This window comes from Python bivittatus, unplaced genomic scaffold, assembly GCF_059951505.1.
Source record: "Python bivittatus isolate LINGU-HERP-01145 unplaced genomic scaffold, Pbiv_v1 ctg000210_np1212, whole genome shotgun sequence".
Lineage (NCBI taxonomy): Eukaryota > Metazoa > Chordata > Lepidosauria > Squamata > Pythonidae > Python > Python bivittatus.
Window position 1 is genome coordinate 10,627,774 of NW_028277053.1, and position 20,962 is coordinate 10,648,735.

The window sequence follows — 20,962 nt, forward strand, 5'->3', positions numbered from 1 at the left end:
GTTGATTTCGAAATGCTGCTCCCCCGACCATGATGGGTGGTGGTACTCCCTCCGCCTTGTGCCAGGCGTTCCCCGGCTGGTGCAACTTTAGCAGGCTGCAATGGAACACCGGGTGGATCTTCCCGAGGCTTTTCGGGAGCGTCAGCCTGACGGTCACCGGATTGATGATCTCCGAAATGGGGAACGGCCCCACAAACCTCGGGCTGAGTTTTTTCGATGCCTGGTGCGTCTTTAGGTTTTTGGTTGACAGATACACCTGGTCCCCACTTTCCACTTTTCCTCGGGGAGCCTCTTGCGGTCCGCGTGCTTCTTGTAGTCGGCTTTGGCTCTTTGCAATGCCGCGTGCGCCGCTCGCCGGGTCTCGTCGATTTGGGCGAACCAGGCGTCCAGGGAGTTGATCTGGGATTCCGGCTGAGGCAGCTCCGGCATGGGGACGAATTCTCTCCCGGTGGCTACTTTGAACGGAGAGAACCCGGTGCTCTTGTGGACGGCGTTGTTGTATGCCACCTCCGCGAATGGTAGTAGCTCCGCCCAATCGTCCTGTTGGTGCCCCACGTAGCAGCGCAGGTACTGTTCGAGACCCCCGTTCAGGCGTTCCGTGGCTCCGTCCGTCTGCGGGTGCGCCGCGGAGGATAGGGCTTGTTTCGTCCCCACCCGCTTCAGGAACTCCCGCCAGAACCGCGCGATGAAGTTGCCGCCCCGATCGCTGACGATACGTCGAGGTGCGCCGTGGAGTCGGTAGACATGTTGCACGAACAGTTTCGCCAGCCCCTCGGCCGTGGGGACTCGCCGGCACGCTACAAAGTGCGCTTGTTTGGAGAATAAGTCCGTGACCACCCAAATGGCGGTCTTCCCCTTACTCTCCGGGAGCTCCACTATGAAGTCCATGGCGACCTCTTGCCAAGGGCCGTCGGGTTCCGCTACCGGCTGGAGTAGGCCTCTAGGTTTGCCTTTGGCTCCTTTCGCTGTTGCGCACACCGGGCAACCCCCCGAGTACGCCTCCACGTCCTTCCGGAGCGTGGGCCACCAAAACTGCCGCCGGATTAAGTGGAGTGTCTTTACGAAGCCGTAATGCCCCGCGCTCCAGCTGTCGTGGGCTCTCTCCATGACCTCCCGTCGGCAACCCTCGGGCACGTACAGCTTTCCTTCGTGCCACCACAACCCCTCTTGGCCGGTTAGCGCCTCTCGGTTCTGCTTGAGCCAACCGTCCCGCTCCGCTGCCTCCGCGAACCCTTGCCTTACTTCAGACGCCGCGTCCCGTCGCTCCCCCTTGGTCTGGCTTCGGGTCACCGCCTTTGCAGCCAGCCTGCTGGCAGGGATGACGGAGTCCACGATCTCCTCCCGTAGGCTGGCGTGTTGGGGCATGCGAGACAGTCCATCCGCTAAGAAGTTGCGCTTCCCGGGGATGTGTTTCAGTGTGAACCTGAACCTCCCGAAGTATTGGGACCACCGTGCCTGTTTGGGGGATAGCTTACGTGGGGTCTTCAGGGCCTCGAGGTTCTTATGGTCCGTCCACACCTCGAACGGTTCAGTTGCCCCCTCCAGTAGATGCCTCCACGTGGCCAGCGCCCACTTGACCGCGTACGCCTCTTTCTCCCACACCATCCACCTCCTCTCCGTCTCGGTGAATTTGCGGGAGGCGTAGGCGCACGGGTGGATGGCCCCTCCGGGCTGGGTTGGAGCAGGACTGCTCCCGTTGCCACGTCTGATGCATCCACTTGGATTATAAACCGCCGGTCTGGGTCGGGATGGCGCAGGATCGGCTCCGCGGTGAACCGCTGTTTTAGTTCCTCAAACGCCCCCTGGCATTCTGCAGTCCACGCAAGTGCCATGCTGGGCTTGGGGGGTTTCCCAGTGCCCTTGGTTTTTAGCAGGTCGGTTAGGGGAAGGGCGATTTGGGCGAAGTTCGGGATGAACTGACGATAGAAGTTCGCAAACCCTAGGAAGCTTTGGAGTTGCCTCCGGGTTCGCGGCGCTTCCCAGCCCAGGACATCCCTTACTTTCGCCGGGTCCATCTCAATTCCCCGGCTGGATATTCCGTAGCCGAGGTAGTCTAGTTGCTCTCGATGGAACTCGCATTTCGAGAGCTTTGCGTACAGCTGTGCCTTCAGCAGTCTCTGGAGCACCGTGCGCACCAGGCTCACGTGCTCCGCCAGGGTCTCGGTGTAGATGAGGATGTCGTCCAGGTAGACCAGGACGCCCCGGTAGAGTAGGTCGTGCAGCACCTCATTAATTAGCTGCATAAATACCCCGGGGCCCCTTTTAATCCGAACGGCATCACGGAAAACTGGTAGCTTCCGAGCGGGGTGTTGAACGCCGTCTTCCACTCATCTTTTGCGCGGATCCTAACTCTGAAGTAGGCTTCGCGCAAGTCCAGTTTTGTGAACACCCTCCCCTTCGACAGATGCGACATCAAGTCCTTCATCAGGGGGAGGGGGTATTTGTACTCCGTGCTGATTGCGTTCAGCCCCCGGTAGTCTACGCACATACGGAGCGAGCCGTCCTTCTTCTCCCGGAATAACACCGGGGCCGCTAATGGTGACTTCGCGGGTTGGATGAATCCCCGTGCTAGGTTCTTGTCTATGAACTCGCGCAGGGCTCCCATCTCCCTCCTCGACAGGGAGTACATTTTTGGCTTAGGCAGGGTCGCTCCTGGCTCTAGCTCGATGGCGCAATCACTGGGCCGGTGTGGTGGGAGCTGGTCAGACTCCTTCTCCCCGAACGCTGCCGCCAGGTCTCGATACTGCCTCGGGATTCCGCCGCCCGTCGGGGGTTCCCCGGGTCCGGCCCCTCGCTTTGCGGTTGCCTCGCCAGTCGCCGCTGCCTCCCTCGCCTCGGGATCGTGGCGGTTCTCCGGGGTCCCGGCGCTGCTGCTGCTGCTGTTGCTGTTGCCGCCCGGGTCTCGGGCCCCATCTGCTCTCGCCCCGTCTCCCGGTGTCCCGGACCCTCCGCTTGTCCGCCGGTGGTTGCGGCTGCCTCCGTCTCCACGGCTCGGTCCCCTCTGCTCTCGCCCCTCGCCGGTCTGTCGACCCCGAACCGCACTGCCTCCGCCGTCCAATCGACTCGTGGGTTCCGCCGCCGCAGCCACGCCAAGCCGAGTACCACCGCGTAGTCGGCCACCGGGACCACCACGAACCTCAGTTCTTCCCGGTGACTCCCGATCGTCATCTGGACCGGCTCGGTGTAATACTGAGCTGGCCCCCCCCCTGCCAGCGTGCCATCTAACTGGCTGAATGAAATGGGCTCCCGGAGGCGCCTCAGCTGTAGCCCGAGCCCCGAGACCACCGCTGGGTGGAGTGCGCCCGGCCCTGGCCGCTGCCCCGTCGCTCCCGGGCGGCTCCGACCGCCCTTCCGCGAGCCTGGATCCCTCGCGCTCCAGCTGACCCACGGATTCCTCGTCGCTGGTCATGCCTGTATTGAGAAAGAAAACGCTCCTCGGTGGTACCGGGTGGCGCTGACGGTGAGTCCTGGCTTTATGTGAGATTTGCCCCGTTCGACAGAGAAACTCTCGTGACACGTGTGGTTCACAAAGAAGGTTTACTCATGCGTAACGTAGTAGTCACAAGCAAAGCCAGGACTGGCTTGGTACAATTGCATCACTTGTTATATTCCCCCCTTCCCGCGCTTTTTCCCGCCTCGTGATCGCGTTGCGCCTGTGGGCTATTAGGCCCCCCAATGTCCCCCCTGATCGTTCATGATGGCAGGGTCGGTCAGAGTCCATTGTCCTTGATTGCCAGTCCCCCTCCGGCTGGGTTGGCCCCTCCCTGCTACGTGCAGACCCGCGGGTTCTGTGCTGCGTTACGATCTTGTTTCGCTGCCCTGCGGCCCCGTTCCTTGCTTGCTCGCGCCGTTATCAGTTCGTAATTAAAAGCTTCCGCTGCGGTTTTCCTGTTTAGCTGGCCGCAGGTGGCTCGTTAATTAGCGGCGCTTTCGGTTCCTCTTTTCCCCGCTAGCTACCGCCGGTGGATTCCGCGTGGTCTGGTTGCGAGCTTCCCTGCAGCCCCGTGCTTCCCTGAAACCTCGTGCTGACCGAACCTGACACAGGACACATTCTGTTCCACCAAGCGGTGGCATTATAGAAGGAGTGCATCTTGGTGTACATCAATGTCTAGTGAAATATGTATATTGTCATAGATTGATTGAGAGCCTTTTGTGCAGGGACCTTGGTTTCTGGATTCTCCAATAACTTCTTTCCATAATGGGCTAATATTTCAAGATATCTATAAGATATCTTTTAGTGAGTCATGGAGAATGGAGAGTCTGTATTTTTCCCCTTGTTTTACTCAGTGTATGTATTATTTTGAAGAAAGATGGTCATTTGAATAACCCAAGAGCAAAGTTTGCTATGTAGGTCAATTATATGTGCCGGAGGTCTTAAATTGCATATTCATTCATTCATTCATTCGGTAGCCCACTCACCAAGCAGCTAATGAAGGACTGAAAACTTCTAAATACAAATAAGGTTCATAGTTGAAATGATCAGGTGGATTAATCCTTGTCAATCAAGACAAAACACCCCATAATTAAACTACAATCCCACCAGTTATGTTGCTATTCGGGGTTCCAGCTTTCCTGCTTATGGTGATGTTGACTCTAACCAATAACAGTAGAGAAACCACTCCACTGACAGACAAATGTGGCAGGATGGCTCCAGTGAATATTTCATCCATGGGTCTCTTGGCGTTTTAAGAAGGCCTATGGAAGGAGAACTAGTTGTGCCTGTCAAAAGAAGAATAACTCTGTTCTTAAAGACTGAAGAAAATCTGAGAAACGCCTATCTCCAGCCATATGTCATAAACTGAATTAGCTCATCAGTGGATGGTTTTATACTATTTGATTTTCCCCCCGCCCTACCTTTTTTTACCCTTTTGCATGAGTTAATTGTGGTGATCTTTGATTGAAAGGTAAATATTTTCATTGATTGAAGGTTATGCAGTCAACAGCCAAGATAGCAAAGTTAATATTATGGTGGCAAAATTTGTGATTTATAAAACTGAATTTTCAGACTAAATATGAAATATTTTAAAACTCAGAATAAAACCATGAAATGGAACAGGAATTTAACTATTTTATTTCATTGTCTGCATTTCAGTAGTTTCAGTTTGATTTAATATTTTCTGTATGAAATGAATTATGGGATTAAGCAATTTGAACAAAAGCAGTCAATATCGGTGAGATTATCAGTGTGAAATTCTACTTTTCTCTTAGATCTTCCACCACCTTCAACAAGAGAGAGACCACCAGGATGCAAAACTGTGTTTGTTGGAGGATTACCAGAAAATGCTACAGAGGAAATTATTCAGGAAGTCTTTGAACAGTGTGGTGACATCACAGCAATTCGAAAAAGCAAGAAGAATTTTTGTCACATTCGTTTTGCAGAAGAGTTCATGGTTGATAAAGCCATTTACCTTTCTGGTATTTATCACATTCTTCAATAAGTCTTCTTCTTGGCGTCTCATTTGTATTGTGTGTGATTCCCTTTTCTATTACCTATATATCTCAGTAAGTGAGCTTTCTCTCTTGACCTTGGAGAAGGACTTGCAAGCTCATAATCCCAATTCTTTCTTTGCATCCAAGAATTTCACAGTTTTTCCTTTGTATTTTGCATGTTTTGTGTAATTTCTTGCTTCCCTGTGACTAGAAGTCTCTAACTCAGTAATTTGAAACATTTAATATGTGTGGATTTATTTTCTTATGCTTTGTAGTTTATCCCTCTGCCATGAAATGATAGCTATTGGTTGCTTTTGTATATCACTTTAATTATCTACTAGGTTTCCAGCAGTTAAGAACAAAAACCAGAAAGATATAGTAAAAACATGATTAAAAGAATGTTACATTCCTAAGAGATCCAGGTTGCTGTAGTGGTTAAAGGCACCAGGCTAGAAACCAGGAGAGTGTGAGTTCTAGTCCTGCCTTAGGCATAAAGCAGCTGGGAGACTTTGAGCCAGTCACTCTCTCTCAGCCCTAGGAAGAAAAATGCAATGGCAAACCACTTCTGCAAAATGTTTTCCACAAAACTGTACAAACCTGTCCCGGCAGTTGCCAGGAATCAAGATTGACTCAAAGGCAGGATACAAGAATCTAATAACAATAACTACTTAACCAGTAAAATTAAGACAAGGTGGTTGTTCCCTCACAAGGCTCTCTAGAACAGTTTCATCTTCACTAACTTCCAGAAAACTGTCAGAGTCAGCATCAATTCTGGCCTGTTGGGGGTACTAGCAAATTCTCTGTTGCGGAATGTGTTGGTTCGGTAAATTCCACCTAGAAATGGTCATCCTGAAAGTACTAGGAGTCAAACTATTGACACACTGTAAATTAAAACCATTTTGAACTGTACCTGAAAACCTAACTACAAAAGTGTTAGTGACTATCCATTCATAAAATCAGTCCTGTGGTGAACGTGGCAGTCATAAAACATCCATTTGTTAGACTGGAGTGTTAATTTCCTGTACCCCCCCTCCCTCTGTACCCTGGGTGGTCTCTAACATGTTACTCATGGTTTGTATGTGTGTACTCTTGAGTTGAGTTGAGTTGAGTTGAGTTGAGTTGAGTTGAGTTGGGTTGGGTTGGGTTGGGTTGGGCTGTGAATGTCTGTGAAGCCTCTGTATGACCCAGAGATATTTTTTTATAAAGAAAGATAAAGCTAGGGGCATTTTATTTAGAGCATGCCAGATTCATATTCATTTATTTACTTTGATTAAAAGAAATATATGAAGAGAAAGGAGTGGGGGAGAGAGGCAGGAATTCAGTGCGAAGAACCAGGAAGGAATCTGTGGACATATGTATGCCTATAAGAACATTGTTGCCAACGCTTGATCTTTTTTAGTCATGTGACTATTATATTCCGGTTTTATCATAGAATTCCAACTGCTTAGTCAAGGTGCAGACTTTGAGAAGGTTTGCCTTTTTTTTTAAACTATAGGAGCAGTGGTGTCTGTGGAGTTGAGAGTCAAGATCTGAAAGGTGAGAGTGAGCACAGTGAGGTGAAGCCCTGCCCTTTGTACGTACATCAATGACAAATGCATGGACAAAATGGCTGGATGTCTGTCATGACACTGTGTCCACCATCTTCCAGATGCTGCTGTGTAGGATTAGGCAAAATCTAAAACAATGACTCATCTTACAGTTAGACTACTGCAATTCATTCTACATGGGCTGCCCTTGGAAAAGTCTGGAATTTGCAATTGGGACAGAATAGGGCTGCCTACCTGCTGACTGTACTAAAATGACCATTTGGCAAGAATTCCATTAGTTGCCACTCGGCCATTTTGAAGATGCTGGTTATTGTATATAAAGTCCTGTATGGCTAGGCGTTCATGACTGTCAGGATTATCTGCTCTAGATGGAATAGATATCTGCCCAACATGGTGTAGCTGGGAGGGGGCGCACTAGATACCCATTTCCCAAGGGCTGAAGGAGGAAATCCGAATGGCCCCCACTCTTTTTTCATTCAGCAAGGTGGTGAAAACTGTTCTTTTTGGAAGGACCTTCAGAATGGAAGGTCTTCATAAGTGGGCTGCAGTGAATATAGATGTGGTATGGTGTTTTATCTGATCTTACTAGGTATAGTGTGTTTTTATACTTTTATTAGTGTAAACCACCTAAGTAATAGAAATAAAAAACTTTGTAGCTGTAATTAGAAACAGAGGAAGATCCTATTGTGCAAATAAGGAGAATGTAGGACAAGTACTGAAAAGTTATCCCATCTGTTGATTCATCTGCAATCACTGAAGTGTAGGTGTTCTCTGTTAGCCCATCTTCTAGCCTGGTATTGCTTCTCTTAAACAGCAGCGTGATCCAGAATAAAGCAGTTACCATTTGTGACAGTTGCCAATTAGAAGATCAAGAAGGCATGTATTTGTGGGGCCTGGGTGAATTGCCTGAGTAGGGTAGATCAGATTAGCAATAACTTTGGCCAGTCTGGAACTCAATATGAAGCTTGTCTGAGGTAGTTCAGCCTTGTGTTCATGAGGTACTTCACATGGTGGACACAACATAGTTCTCTTCATCAGGGCAAGGAATTAACTCAATTCTACTTGAAGAGATGCTCTACAGACTCTCAAAGTCTCTATCAGTAATTCTGACAGCCAAAAATTCTTCAGGTATCTGACAGCAAATGTTAGGAGGTGTTTTTGTGTGTGCAGAAGCCTCTTTTGGTTACTGAAACTGCAGGAGGAGTTCCCAAAAGTGAGATGTAGTGAGATGAGACTGCTTCTGTTCTAAAAGCACCAGAGCCTGGTTGCTTCATGAAACAGCTTCAGCTGGTGCTTTGCTTGAAGCATTGTCAGAGCAAAGCTCTCAGTCAAAGTTTTTTATAACCCTTCTACCTACACCTATACCTATAATCAGTATACCTACACTGGATAACCAAAAAGAACGGTCATCACCTATATTAAGTCCATCTTGTTCACATGGAGGCCCCATCTGCTCTGGCCTAAATTTTGCAGGTCTAATAGTAGGACTTTTCACTGGTGTGTCACAAATGTTCCATCCCAATTTCATGGCAAGTAGATGGCTGTATAAATTGAACAAACAAATAAATAAACAAATGTGGTCCTTACTTGAATTGGTGGCCTCGGATGTGATTATGTTATCACAGGGTGGTGGTTTCAGAGTTTGATATTTGAAGGAGTGCCACTCCCTGTTCATATTAAGGTGAACTGAGGCACGTCTCTGTCTCTCACTACTGAGATAAATATCTTCTTAACTATGCCATCTTGAATGTGACATGTTCTCCTCCTGGAGACACAACCGGTGCCAAGTTTGACTTAATTTCACCACCAGGTAAGTCTTGTTTATTTGCATTCACTTAAGGGGTTTGATAGACACGGCATTGTTTTAATGTTGTTTTTATAGAATCGTGTTTTTGGCTCTGTTTGTTTTGGATTTTGTTTTGAATGTTTTAATTATTATGTCCAATCATAAGATCTCTATTAGATGGTAAGTAAGAAGTATTTTAATAAATAATTATCAATGAACAGTAACTAAAGATGCAGCCTATCTAAATAGATAGCCAACATTAAAAATGCAGTACAGATCTAAGAATTAGAATTGGTTCATTTGATTTACACAGATGGACCAGTCAAGGAAATCTGGCTAGAGTGAAAAAACTCAAGTTAGGCTTTGAGTAGATACAGCAAAGGGAGGGGTACATAATGCCAAAAAAATAGAATACACAGTCATTTTAGAATGGGGATAAGTGGTACTTATTTCACATATAATTACATTCACACAGTTTTTGCACTTGTCATTGCTTGGTTAGAAGTAGGTGATCCAAGGGTGTGCTATAACATAGATTAATCTTAGTTTAATCTCAGTTGCATCTCACCATGGCCACCTGCCAGGCTCTCAGAGTTGAGTTTTTGTTCTAATACGTGTGATTGTAAAATGGAGAACACTGATCAATATTGCTCTGGAGCATCCTGAATTCTATAAAACAGTCAAATGAGGAAGAAAAGTGGCCAAACTTCCAGAGGAGATACCGTGGGAGGAAAAACTCCACTTCTTCTCCCATTCCTAATTTGACACTCCATTGCACTGAAACTAAGAGCATAAGAGTTCTTGTTTAAAAGGGCTGGTGCATCAAAGGCAATCAGACGCATCAGAAATACAGCAGGTATGAGAATTGCAACACATTCTGATTGAGTTGAATACAGTGGTTGGTGAATACTGATTGGGACCATTATCCTATCTAGCCCAGTACTGATTCATAGACACTTTCAAAATTTGCTCCCTTGTACTGTAAGTCTGCAATATAAGTTGATGCAAGAAAGCCTGATGCAACATTGGACCTACAAATGAAGTGGTAGAAGTTCTCCCATTCAGGGCAAAATTGTCAAAACAAACAAATGATGAAGATGGAATATCAGGCCAGATAGGAAAATTCCTGGCATCAAGTAGGATGTGTGGAGGGTCATCCCAGCACAGAGTTAGAGTTGCTGAGGGTTTAAGCAGTTTCTGGAAGTAGCCTACTTGACAGATAAAGGACCATGCACTGTAACTCTGGTTCTTCCTTTAACTCCAACTCTTGTATCTCCTCATATGTGGTCTGAAACTGCAAGGAATAAATTTGTTAGGAAGCCAGACCTAAGTTATTTCTTCAAGAGCAGAATGCGAAGGCATTGCTTTTAAGTAGCTCTTCCTCTGTGAGTGTATCCGGTTATTGTTTTGCTGGCAATATCTTGAGATATTTCAAGAGTGAGGTTGTCATCTGAATGCCATTTCACAGAGAGTAAGAAAGTCAAGGTTCTGGAGCATAACCTGATCACATCATATCAGATTGCTAGTGATCTTCTAGTCTCTTCTACCTGATTTCTACTAATTCTATTCCACATGCCAGTGGAGCCCCAGTCTTCAGCCAGGAAGAAGAAATCACCATCCTTCATACAAGCAACCTTTCCCCACAAATACCTTCTACAATGAAAAGAAAGGAAAATTGCTTTGCATCCCTAACCTCTTCCCAAGCTGGATTTTGATGACATTTTACTAGCAGAATTCTAGCCCTGACTGTCTTCTAGCCTGGCAGAAGGGCTGCTGTCAGTGATGAAGCTGGATTGTTTTAATTGCACTGAATTATTGTTTTTCCTAGATGATCTTTATTACATTTTCAAACATAAAATACTCTGAAATGGCCAAGGAAGAGGGTAATTTTCCAAGCTTATAATAGGCAAGAGACATAAAAAGAGAAGATACAATTCGCTGCATTTACAATTGTGGTATTACACAGGGCTACAGTCCTGTTGTCATTTTCAGCTTACACTAAATGACAACACACCTGTCATAATAAGTTAAACCAGTCCTAGAAACATCCTACTAGCACCAATCCTGTATACTTCACAGAGGTAGGTTGTGTTAACAGGGCTTGAGGGACTGTGTTCTCACCCATCTGTTTTATATACTTGTCAGGTCCCAGCTATGTATTCCTAAATGACCTTTGAGTGCTCAAAAGAAAGGATAGCCGTGCAAAATATAAACTTTTTCTATAAAGTTTTCCATAAACTTTTTCTGATTGTCATAACTAGTCATTATGGCTATATTAAAGATGCCTTTCATCACAAACAGGAACAACTGATAGATAAATCCATCACATGGAGATGGGAATGTTCTGCAGAGGATTCACTTGGTTGTATCAGGGGTGGAGTGTCATGTCATGTTAAAGAAGTCAGCGGGACATTGTGCTATTGTGATGCATCCCCAGCCCTTTTGTACATGATTTGTGATATTGCACGCATGCCCAAAAGGTATGGAGCTTGCAGCGTGAGGTTGTGAATCTGCTTTTGTCATTTTGTCAAGTTGTAGAAGTTCATGTTTGGTTATATAATTATTCAGTCAGAAGCAAATATATTGCCTACATATTCTTCTTAGCTCAGGGCAGAATCCAATGGTACCTTTCTTTTCTGAAATCGTTGGAAAGCTGTGAGATCTTTGGAAGTGCTTTAAGGTTCACCAGTTTGTGCTTACTTTTGAAGGTCAAAGATATGCTGACCAACGGCCTTCCTAGAATTTTTTTTTTTTCCCCATTGGATCTGATTGGATTTCAATTGCATCTCTCTTTCTTGTTCGCTACCTGCTCTGAGATTTCAGGACTAGGCTGTTAATGGAAATGAATGAAAAAAGAATGAATAAATGAGGATGAACTAAATCTCAGACCTGGCTGGTTAGGGAAATGTTGTTTTTTGCATGTGTCAATGATAAGTGATGCAATCTGAGGCTGTTGTGTTTTCATCATAAAGTGAAACCTGAGAGATGTAATATTTACACTTCTGCAAATGGCCAGATTTCACAGTCCTTTATTTTATTTAAGGATTGAACTACCTTACCATTTTCTTAGCATGTTCTCAAACTTTGTGAAGTTCAGTCTAAGGCATTGAAGTTGGTTTCTCTTTTAGGTCAACTGAAAAGACTTATGTTTTTACAATACAGCTGGGTATATGCACGTGTGTCTTGACGTGCTTCAGGGAAACAGCAGGTATAACTATCTATTCATCAATTTGATGATTTATTGAACAAGGAAAATCCTGATTAAAACAAGTCTTTGAAAAAGTTCACAGAAGCTGCCATATTTTTGCTTGTTAATTTCAGGTTATCGCATGAGATTAGGATCTAGCACAGATAAGAAGGATTCAGGTCGCCTTCATGTTGATTTTGCGCAGGCGAGAGATGACTTTTATGAATGGGAGTGTAAGCAAAGAATGTTGGCTAGAGAAGAGCGTCACAGGCGCAAAATGGAAGAAGATCGAATCCGCCCTCCTTCTCCTCCAGTGATAATGCATTATTCGGAGCATGAAGCATCTTTGCTGGCTGAAAAATTGAAAGGTAGTGAAATACTTTCCAATTCTGTTTGATGTCAAAACATTGCTAATGCTGCAAGTTTATTACAGAAGAGTTATTTACATCTTATAATAATATTTAATGAAATGTGTCTCTTCCCTTTCAGCGTATAACAATAGCTGTTGTTTGGGTGTGAGTTATCTGAAATGTGGATTGTCTCCTTCCTTACCTCGACAATAAGTTTTGAAATATTCCAGTTATTTTCTTTTCCTTAATGTTATTGAAGTTTTTACACGTTACGGAGGTGTGAAATCCAATTTGCCACTTAGTGTACAAGACTCAACAGAGAGAATGCAATCAGTCATAACTTCATGCATTTCTTCATTACACATCCTTGCAGATTTGTAACAGTTGAAGCCTGCAATAACAGTGTAACAACAGCAGACCACAAATATTACGTGTTGAACCAGCAAGGAAGGAGTGTTGTATTTTCAGTAAACTGAGAATTTTTGTGGGCTTTCATTTCCACACCCCACTTTTTTGGTGATGATTCTCTCTGCATTATCATACATTTTGCTTCAATTCATGCTAACATATTGCAGTTTTTATATCAGCCATTAAATCTCAATCAAGAATTTTAATGGCTTAATATGGTATTTTTCTGTTAGCTGAAAGAGTTCCCTTTTCCAGTATGCCTTGAACAACATTGAGAACTTTTGTTCAGTTAAGTGGATATGATCATTTTTTCTAAACATATCTTTAAAGGAAATATACCAATGAAACAGTGCCTTTTCATTTACATCAGTAGCAACCTGTTTTAAAAATACATCAGGGCATTTCTTAATGAAGGAGCGTCTCAGAACCTATCCATTTTTTTATCCAATGCCTGCTTGAAATTATGTGTTTTAGATTCTTCTGAAGCAAATGATTCACGCCTTTTTCTACTGATTGCGTTTCATATTCCCCACCCACTAAACAATTGGTTATCATTCCCTGTTGACTGATAGTAGGAGAATGGACATTCAGAGTCTTCAACTGAGCATTTTGTGACTTTCAAGCGTTCTTCTTATCTTTTGCAGGGCATATTTGAGAAGAAAAACTCATGACTCTCCCCTTCAAAACTAAAACGAAGTGTCCCCCAACACTTCCTATGCCTCCTTGTCCTTAATGGGCACTTGGGGTACAATACGCCTCCAGGCTATCTTGGTACCTCTGTGTGTGCTTGTCTGGCTGTGTGAAGTAACTATAAACATGCTACTCAATGGCTAAAACATATGACATGCTAATATTGCTGGCTTATCAAGTGAGTGCTTAGGAGGTGTCATAGTCATGAGTGAGGTTATCATACCAAGTTGTACCTTTCCTCTAATTGTACAGAAACTGTTGCTCTGTCTTGACACTCCAAGCCGAGAAGCCCATATGCTTCCATAAGTATAAAAACCAGCGCAACTAAATTTTAGTGACTGATTCACTGCTTCGGTTGCAGCCATTTTAATCATTGATCAGTGCAGCATTCAGTAAACCTGCAAGAAAAGTAAAATGTTGAGATGGAATGTAATTTGAATACACTGGTTTGTATTTCTAGAACTCTGCAATATCTGTTATGTCTTCCAGCTTCCAAGGTGCTATTTCATATTTACATTTACATTCATATTTGGACCTTTGCAATGGGCTGTTTGAGACACTAGGTGTAGTCTGTCTTAACTTGCCCTTAGCATCTGCTGGTGCAGCGTTGTACACAAGTCTGAATTAGCCACCATGTAGAATGAGGCAGCCATAGAATCATGGAATCAGGGTTGGAAGGGACCTTGGAGGCCTTCTAGTCCATATCTTGGGAAAGCAGCAATTATACTGCATTTATTATTATTGTAGGTGGGCAGAAAAGGGGAATTTCTGAAGAAATGTGGGCAAAGCCAGCATAGCTTGAGAAGGAAGAGGCTGGAAGTGTGCAAGTGCTTAATAAAGAAAAAAAAAAAAGCAAGAATCTTGCCAAATGTAGAGTTTGCATATTTGTCATTAGTGGGTGTCTACCCCTACCCTCCCTTTTATTTTCTTGACTCCTCCAGTTTTTAGTGAGGCCCAAATCTTTCTTCCCACCAAACTTAGGGAGACAGAGAAAGAGAGAGAGAAAGAGAAGAGAGAGATTCACTAGGGGGCTGGCAGATTTCATCTTTGAGCTAGAGACCTGGACTGCGTGATCTTAGAATAAAGCTGGGAGCTACTATTTCCTCCAGATTTTCTTCAGCTGCAATTCCCAACACTCTGAGCAAATACTGCCAGCACTAAAGGATGCTGGGAACTGTAGTTAGCAATATTCCTATCACTTTCATATTGTATTTATTGGCACACCTTCTCAAGTTGTATTATGTCATGTATATTTGAACAGAAGGTTATCAGGAACCACATTCAAAAATATGTTAGTCAATCACTTCAGTCCTAGTGTCAGATGTTTAAATGGTTAAATATTGCATTAACCTCACCATTTGACATCAAACAATATTGTACTAACAGTGGCAATATTTGTCAATGGAAGTGCTGTATTTGTCAATTCAAGTGTTGTAGAAAAAGTGTTGTGTTTATTTCTCTGGGATACAAACATAAATACATATATTTCATTCTGCCCTTCATCTAAATCAGTATTTTTCAAACTTGGCAACTTTAAGATGTGTGGACTTCAACTCCCAGAATTCCCCAGCCAGTTGGGCTGGCTGGGGAATCCTGGGAGTTAAAGTCCACACATCTTAAAGTTGCCCAGGTTGAGAAGCACTACTCTAAATTATCCCAGGGCAGTAAATTACAAAGGAATAAAAAAAATCGTAAAGACTGGAAGAATATAGCTTGATAACCAAAGTAGCAAAATGAGAATTCTGCCACACTTAGAACACTTAAAGAATAGAGAAGCTTTTGCTGGCTGATAAAGGATCTTACAGTCAGAAGGGACCAAAAGTTCAATATCTCTGACAGATGATTACCCAGGCTCATTGTAAATGCTTTCTGCGAAGGAGAACCCATCATCTTCCCAGCTGTTCTGTTGTACTGCTGACCAACTCAATTTGTTAGGAAGTTCTTTCTTAATCTTTAGGCAGAATTTGCTTCCTTCCTATTTCAATGCATGTTTTTTGTCCTCTCCTCTAGAGTAAATCAGGAGAATTCTCTCCTGTCTTCTGTATTAGATATAGAATATTTGGACTTGTGGTCACCATGTATTTCGAGGTTGCCTGGTTGGAAAAGATGATTTAACCCCAGGCTTTACTATTTACTGAATGAAACAAAAGAACATGGAGAGAAATTCAATAAAAACAAGTGGCAGATCTACATCAGAGTTCCCAACAAATGGCAGTGATGTCAACATGACAACTCACAACGATGCCATGCAAATGTCATCCTTATGTAATGACGTCCTGGTGTCTGACGTAAGTCACAGCATTTGCATGATGATGTCGTCCCGTTTCATGATTTACCCTCCCCTTGCTGCACCGCTTGGTGAAAAACAACCCACCACTGAATTGCTTATTAATGGCTCTGCTCTCACTTGGCAGGGAGAAAAATATCTGCCCTCATAAATTCCACCGTAATAAACATTGCAACAGAAAAGTAGAAGAAAGGGGAAACACCAAAGTGTGAAAAGTTTGCAAGGCTTCAGGAAAGCATCTGCTTTGCTTTTCTTTTTTTAATGCCATAAAGCCATCCGTATATATAATTCTTCACAATTCAGAACCTGCCTCTCTGTAGATACTATATTATCCCCCAAAGAAAGAACAGATTGGAAATTTAAATAAATGGATTGGCACCACCATAGACTGAATTAGGTACAGAAGTTGCTTGTCGAGAATCAAGGAAACTGAGCCTTAAGGAGAGGCCCACATTGAAATTCAGACCTTTGATTACTATGGACGTTCAGCACTTTTGAGCAACACTCCATCAGCTGCTATGGACTGTGGACTATTCATTCTTTGGTCAGGAGCCTTTTCTGTCAGATTTTCCTTGCTTTGGAGTCTTTGTAGACAGAGAGCTTGTTCTCCAAACTTGAAACCTTGAGCTTCAAAAAGTGTTATCTCATAACAGGCACCGTAGCTCGTTGATAGATGACTCAGAAAGACATACATTACAATTTTCATGACATGTCGTGACAAGACTTAGGCGTAGCTTTCCTTAACTATGTGCATATTTGAGTAACTGACAAACTGGCATTATAGCACTCATTTTCTGGAAACATACATTAAACTTCAGGAATTCGCCTATAAAAGAAAGAGCTCCGATGTATGATGGAATTTAGAAGGACTATGATCCCCAAAACGTTATCTGAGTAGCAGTGCGTTATATTTTTTAATGGTCATTTGACCTCCAAGTCATGTTTTTGAACAATGTTGCCTTTTCTCCAAAGGAGTGATTTGGAGAACCAAACCCAACCCAGCTATAAAATTGGATTCTGTGATTTGCCTTCCCTGAGATACCTTTGCTAGCAAACATTAAATTTACAATGGAAGATTCTGGTGTAATCGCAGGTGTTCATAAGAGGAGGGAGGTGCTCTGTTCTATTTTTGGCAAAGAAAATGCTTTCAGCCTGTAAGCCACTGGGCAGTTGACTCGTCAATTTAGTAAGCAAGTAGGGAAGATGAAATTAGGATTTAAAAAATAATCCATAGAGAGGGCATTAAATTAGGTAATATAGTTGTGCTGTGAATAATTTCCCTCTAGCACTTGTTAAATTGTTAGCAACTTATACCTCCTAATTATACAACCAATGAAGGTTTGTCTTCTCGTAAAGAACCATCAATTAACCATTAATAGGCTCACAAGCTTCTTGGAATATTCTAAAAGTTGCCTTTAATTAAATGTGGGCTTGGTGTTTTCATTCAGGAAATACTTAGTGCTCTACAGTTCCTTCTCCCCAAAATGCCCCTATCACACCCCAAATCAGAACTGCAGAACTGGGTTCCCAAGGTCTTCCGATCTTCTTCCCACCCAGTCACAACTGTTCTCCACACCTGCAGCCTGTTCTTTTCATTCTTTAATGATGACTGTATTGAATACAATCTCTGAAAGTAATTTTTTTAAAAAATATATATAGATAACTGAATATATATCTCATGAAGTATCTTGTTAGGATTGGATTAAGTGTTGTATAAGTGCATGGGGGACCTAACCAACCTTGGCTGATCTAAAAAAAAAAGCCAAGGAGGGTCAGAGGACTGTGCTGGGGAATACCGAACCTGCAGGCTAGACCGGGATGTTGAAAAAAAAATCTCAGAAGAAGACAATGGCAGACCATCTCTGGAGCACTGCCAGGAAATGTCCATGAATTCATCAGCAGTATAGCATGATCAAGAGAACCTTGACCATTACCTTAAATGGGCTTTTCACTGTATGATTTTTGAAACATAAAGGCAGTACTTCATTTTGTGTGACAGAATGCGGTTCTTCTACTGTATTGGAAACTTAAGATATGCACACAATCTGGCCCCAATATCCTCATGTAGAGCTCTGTCCCCCAGAGAGGAGGCAGATGCTAAAGATTGTCAGCTGAATACACTTAGAAGGCCCTATAATCAAGAGCTTGCACCCTGAGTCTTACCTCATTCAGTTGAGTACACATGGAGTCCTACTTTTAGAACTTCAGGCTGATGATGCAAAAGTTGTTTTTGGCTTAGCATGCAGATGGAAATGGGAGCTCCTTTCATTTGGCTGGAACATACTTTTCTTCTCAACATGTTTCAGTAGAAAACTTAAGGTTTTCCTGAATTATGTATAAGGAACTTAACCAAAAACGTCTATTGATAATGATAGATTCATGTGAGGATCCCTTTTCTTAATTGGCCTTTCTCTGTGCCCACTACCCATCTATTTCTTTGTTATTTGAATTGCATGCATACAGGTTCAACAGTGTTATTATCCCAGCGATTGGCAGTCTGGTGATGTCCAGATGTTTGGATTATAGCCCTCACAATCCATTTCCACTGGATCTGCTGGCTTGTACTGATAGGAAATCAGCCAACTGGAGGACATCCCATTCTGTGCCCAATTTATGCACATTACAGTGCATAACATTGACATTTGGGGTCTTCTGCTAACAGAGCAACTCAAAAGCAAACTTGGAAGGCTGAAATTTGAAGTAGGGAGGTGGTGGGAGTGGATCTCTTACTCACTGGCCATTTTGCACCTCAAAGTTATCTCTCCCCCACCCCCTACCCCTTTGCCTTCCTTTTGCAGAGTTTCAGATGAGAATCTGGAATGGGAAAATCTTATACTCTGGAAGGGTTTGGTCTCTTTTCCTATTAAAACACAGAGCAATATACCTTGTGATATGAAGTTAAGCTGAAGGTCCTTTAGCAGTTTATGTTGGAAACACCAGTGGAAAAGTGCTCAGTAGAATGAAATTGTATAAGATAGGCAGATGGGAAGGATAAGAGAAATTGGAAGAGAAGAGCATTTGGAGCCCCCAAAGGGAGGCCAGAAGGATTTTGTAATAAACATTTGCCTGAAAGGACTCTGAAGGCTAGAAGAGTTGCAATTTTATAATGGCCAGTTCTGCTCTTATTGGCAAAATCATCTGGTTACATGAGACTTCCCGATGCAATGAAGTAATTTTGTGAAAGAAGGTTCCATTAGAGCTGCCGACACAGTCGCTGACATTTACATCTTCTGTTGAGTAATCAAGATTAAAAGTGCCATCTGATAATTTTATTTTTGCCTCAGTGACTTTGATTTACTTAATTTGCTTCAGCAACTGATTGAAATCAAAAACAGCCTCTTTGAGGCACATCCTTCAATCTGGATGTGCATAAAATGCATTGATTGAAGAAGCACAGCTTTCTTCACAGAATCTCATAGACAAATCTTCATTAATAGCACATTTTACTTTCCTGTTTTATTTTCTGCTTGTCCTAAGATCAGCCCTTGCAGTGAATCATCACAAAAAGGGTTCTGGCTTCTAGAGGCCTGGTTGATTACCTTATTCTTTCAAACGTTTTGCAACCATTTAACCTTTCCATGGTATATACACATAATATTGGTTCTGTGTGTAAATTTCTCCAAAAAAATCAAGAGGTTCTAAATTCTAGGGGGCTTCTAAACATGACTTAATGCTTGATGTGGAATTTGGCTTGGGCTCAACCAATTGTAGGACTGGGATATCTAAAGAACTAAACTCAAAGTTTAAGAACCTTAAATAGATGAGTCAGAAGGTGATTTATAGACTGTTGTATAACTTCCTAGCAGGATGGAACAGCTTTGACCAAGGAACTCAGAAGACTCAGTGAGTTTACAGAGCCATTATATTAGTGCTCAGATCACCTACTATCGTTATATTTTTGGAATATGAAAGCTGCATTTGGTCCATTTGCTCACAATCTCATTTCTCTCTCCTCTGCTGTCATAATGAATGCTAAAGCCAGAGGTTCATAGCCCTAGAGTTTAGGAAGCTGGTGGCAGGGATGTCAGTGGGGTGGAAGGTGGGAAAAAGAGCCAGGTAGAATGAAAGAGGTGATGTTGGGTGGAGCACTCGGTCTTCTCAAACCTGGCACTGGAGATCATGCTGGTGGTGCAAATGGTCAACCTCTCTGCGGCATTAGGACCCCCTCCCCAGACACGGGGTGCCTTTCAGTGTTTTTTCAATCTTTCTCCGACTTTTGATTCAGAGATTTAATTCTGGCTTATTTCTGAGGATAGAACATTAAGGGCAGGAAAAACGTTCTTATATCTTATCTTTTTTTCCCCATGGAAATCAGGGAGTTTTATACACCAACGCAACATGGTTTCTACTTCCCATGGATCTTACAGCAGCACGATAGTGATAGAAACCTCTCATCTGGAGTCACTCATGTTTGCAGGGGTGCTTGTAAAACAGTTGCGCGCTAAAGGATCCTACTGGAAGGATTAAGAGTGCACCTATAAATGCTTCATCTTCCTCTGGTTCAGGTTGGGGAGAATCTTAAAAAATACTTAGCATTTAATTATTCCCAGAGTGAACCTACTTCATATTGCTGTGACAGCATAAGGACTGAATGAAAATTCAAGCCACAACATTTACAACACTCACGATAATCAGTGCTTTAGAGGGCAATTTATAAAGTTTTATATTAGAGGTGTTAAGCCAAACCTAGTATAAGATACATCATAAATATTGTTAATGGGACAATTAATTCAAAAGGGCTGAAATCTATTCATAGCCAAAGAATGTGATCATAATTTTAGCTTCTTGAATGGATTTGTTCTAGATGACAGCAAATTTTCAGAGGCCATAGTAGTGTTACTTACCTGGATAGAACGAGGAGAGGTGAACCGTCGCACATCCAACCAGTTCTATTCAATGGTGCAATCCGCCAACAGCCACGTCCGCCGACTCATGAATGAAAAAGCAACTCATGAACAAGAGATGGAGCAAGCCAAGGAAAATTTTAAGCATGCCTTAACAGGGATACTCACTCAATGTAAGTAAACCCAGTTAGTCCTGTAAGATTATTATTGTTATGTTAGTGGTTTAATGGTGATAGGTGTGTAATCACAAGGGTAAGTAGTTGTGGTCTAGTCATTTTCTATTACTCATATATTGTGAGCATTTTGGGGAAGATCAAGGACCAGTCCTAAGCTTTTGCATCTCAAGGTGAGCAAAGTTACTGTATTTGTTAACTGATTGAAGAAATATAAGAATGAAGAAAACTAGTCAGAGGAAATTACCTCTGTCAGCTGG

General features: G+C 43.3%; 1 protein-coding gene across 9 annotated transcripts in view; it reads left to right on the forward strand.

The window, feature by feature from the left end:
• Positions 1 to 20,962, forward strand: part of ENOX1 (ecto-NOX disulfide-thiol exchanger 1) — a 394,509-nt gene that overhangs the window by 267,040 nt on the left and 106,507 nt on the right. For all 9 annotated transcript variants that reach the window (XM_088139475.1, XM_088139474.1, XM_088139470.1 and 6 more), the window contains 3 exons: positions 5,209 to 5,415; positions 12,085 to 12,318; positions 20,490 to 20,702. In XM_088139475.1, coding sequence (XP_087995601.1) covers positions 5,209 to 5,415; positions 12,085 to 12,318; positions 20,490 to 20,702 — 654 coding nt within the window. The remainder of the gene's footprint in view (positions 1 to 5,208; positions 5,416 to 12,084; positions 12,319 to 20,489; positions 20,703 to 20,962) is intronic.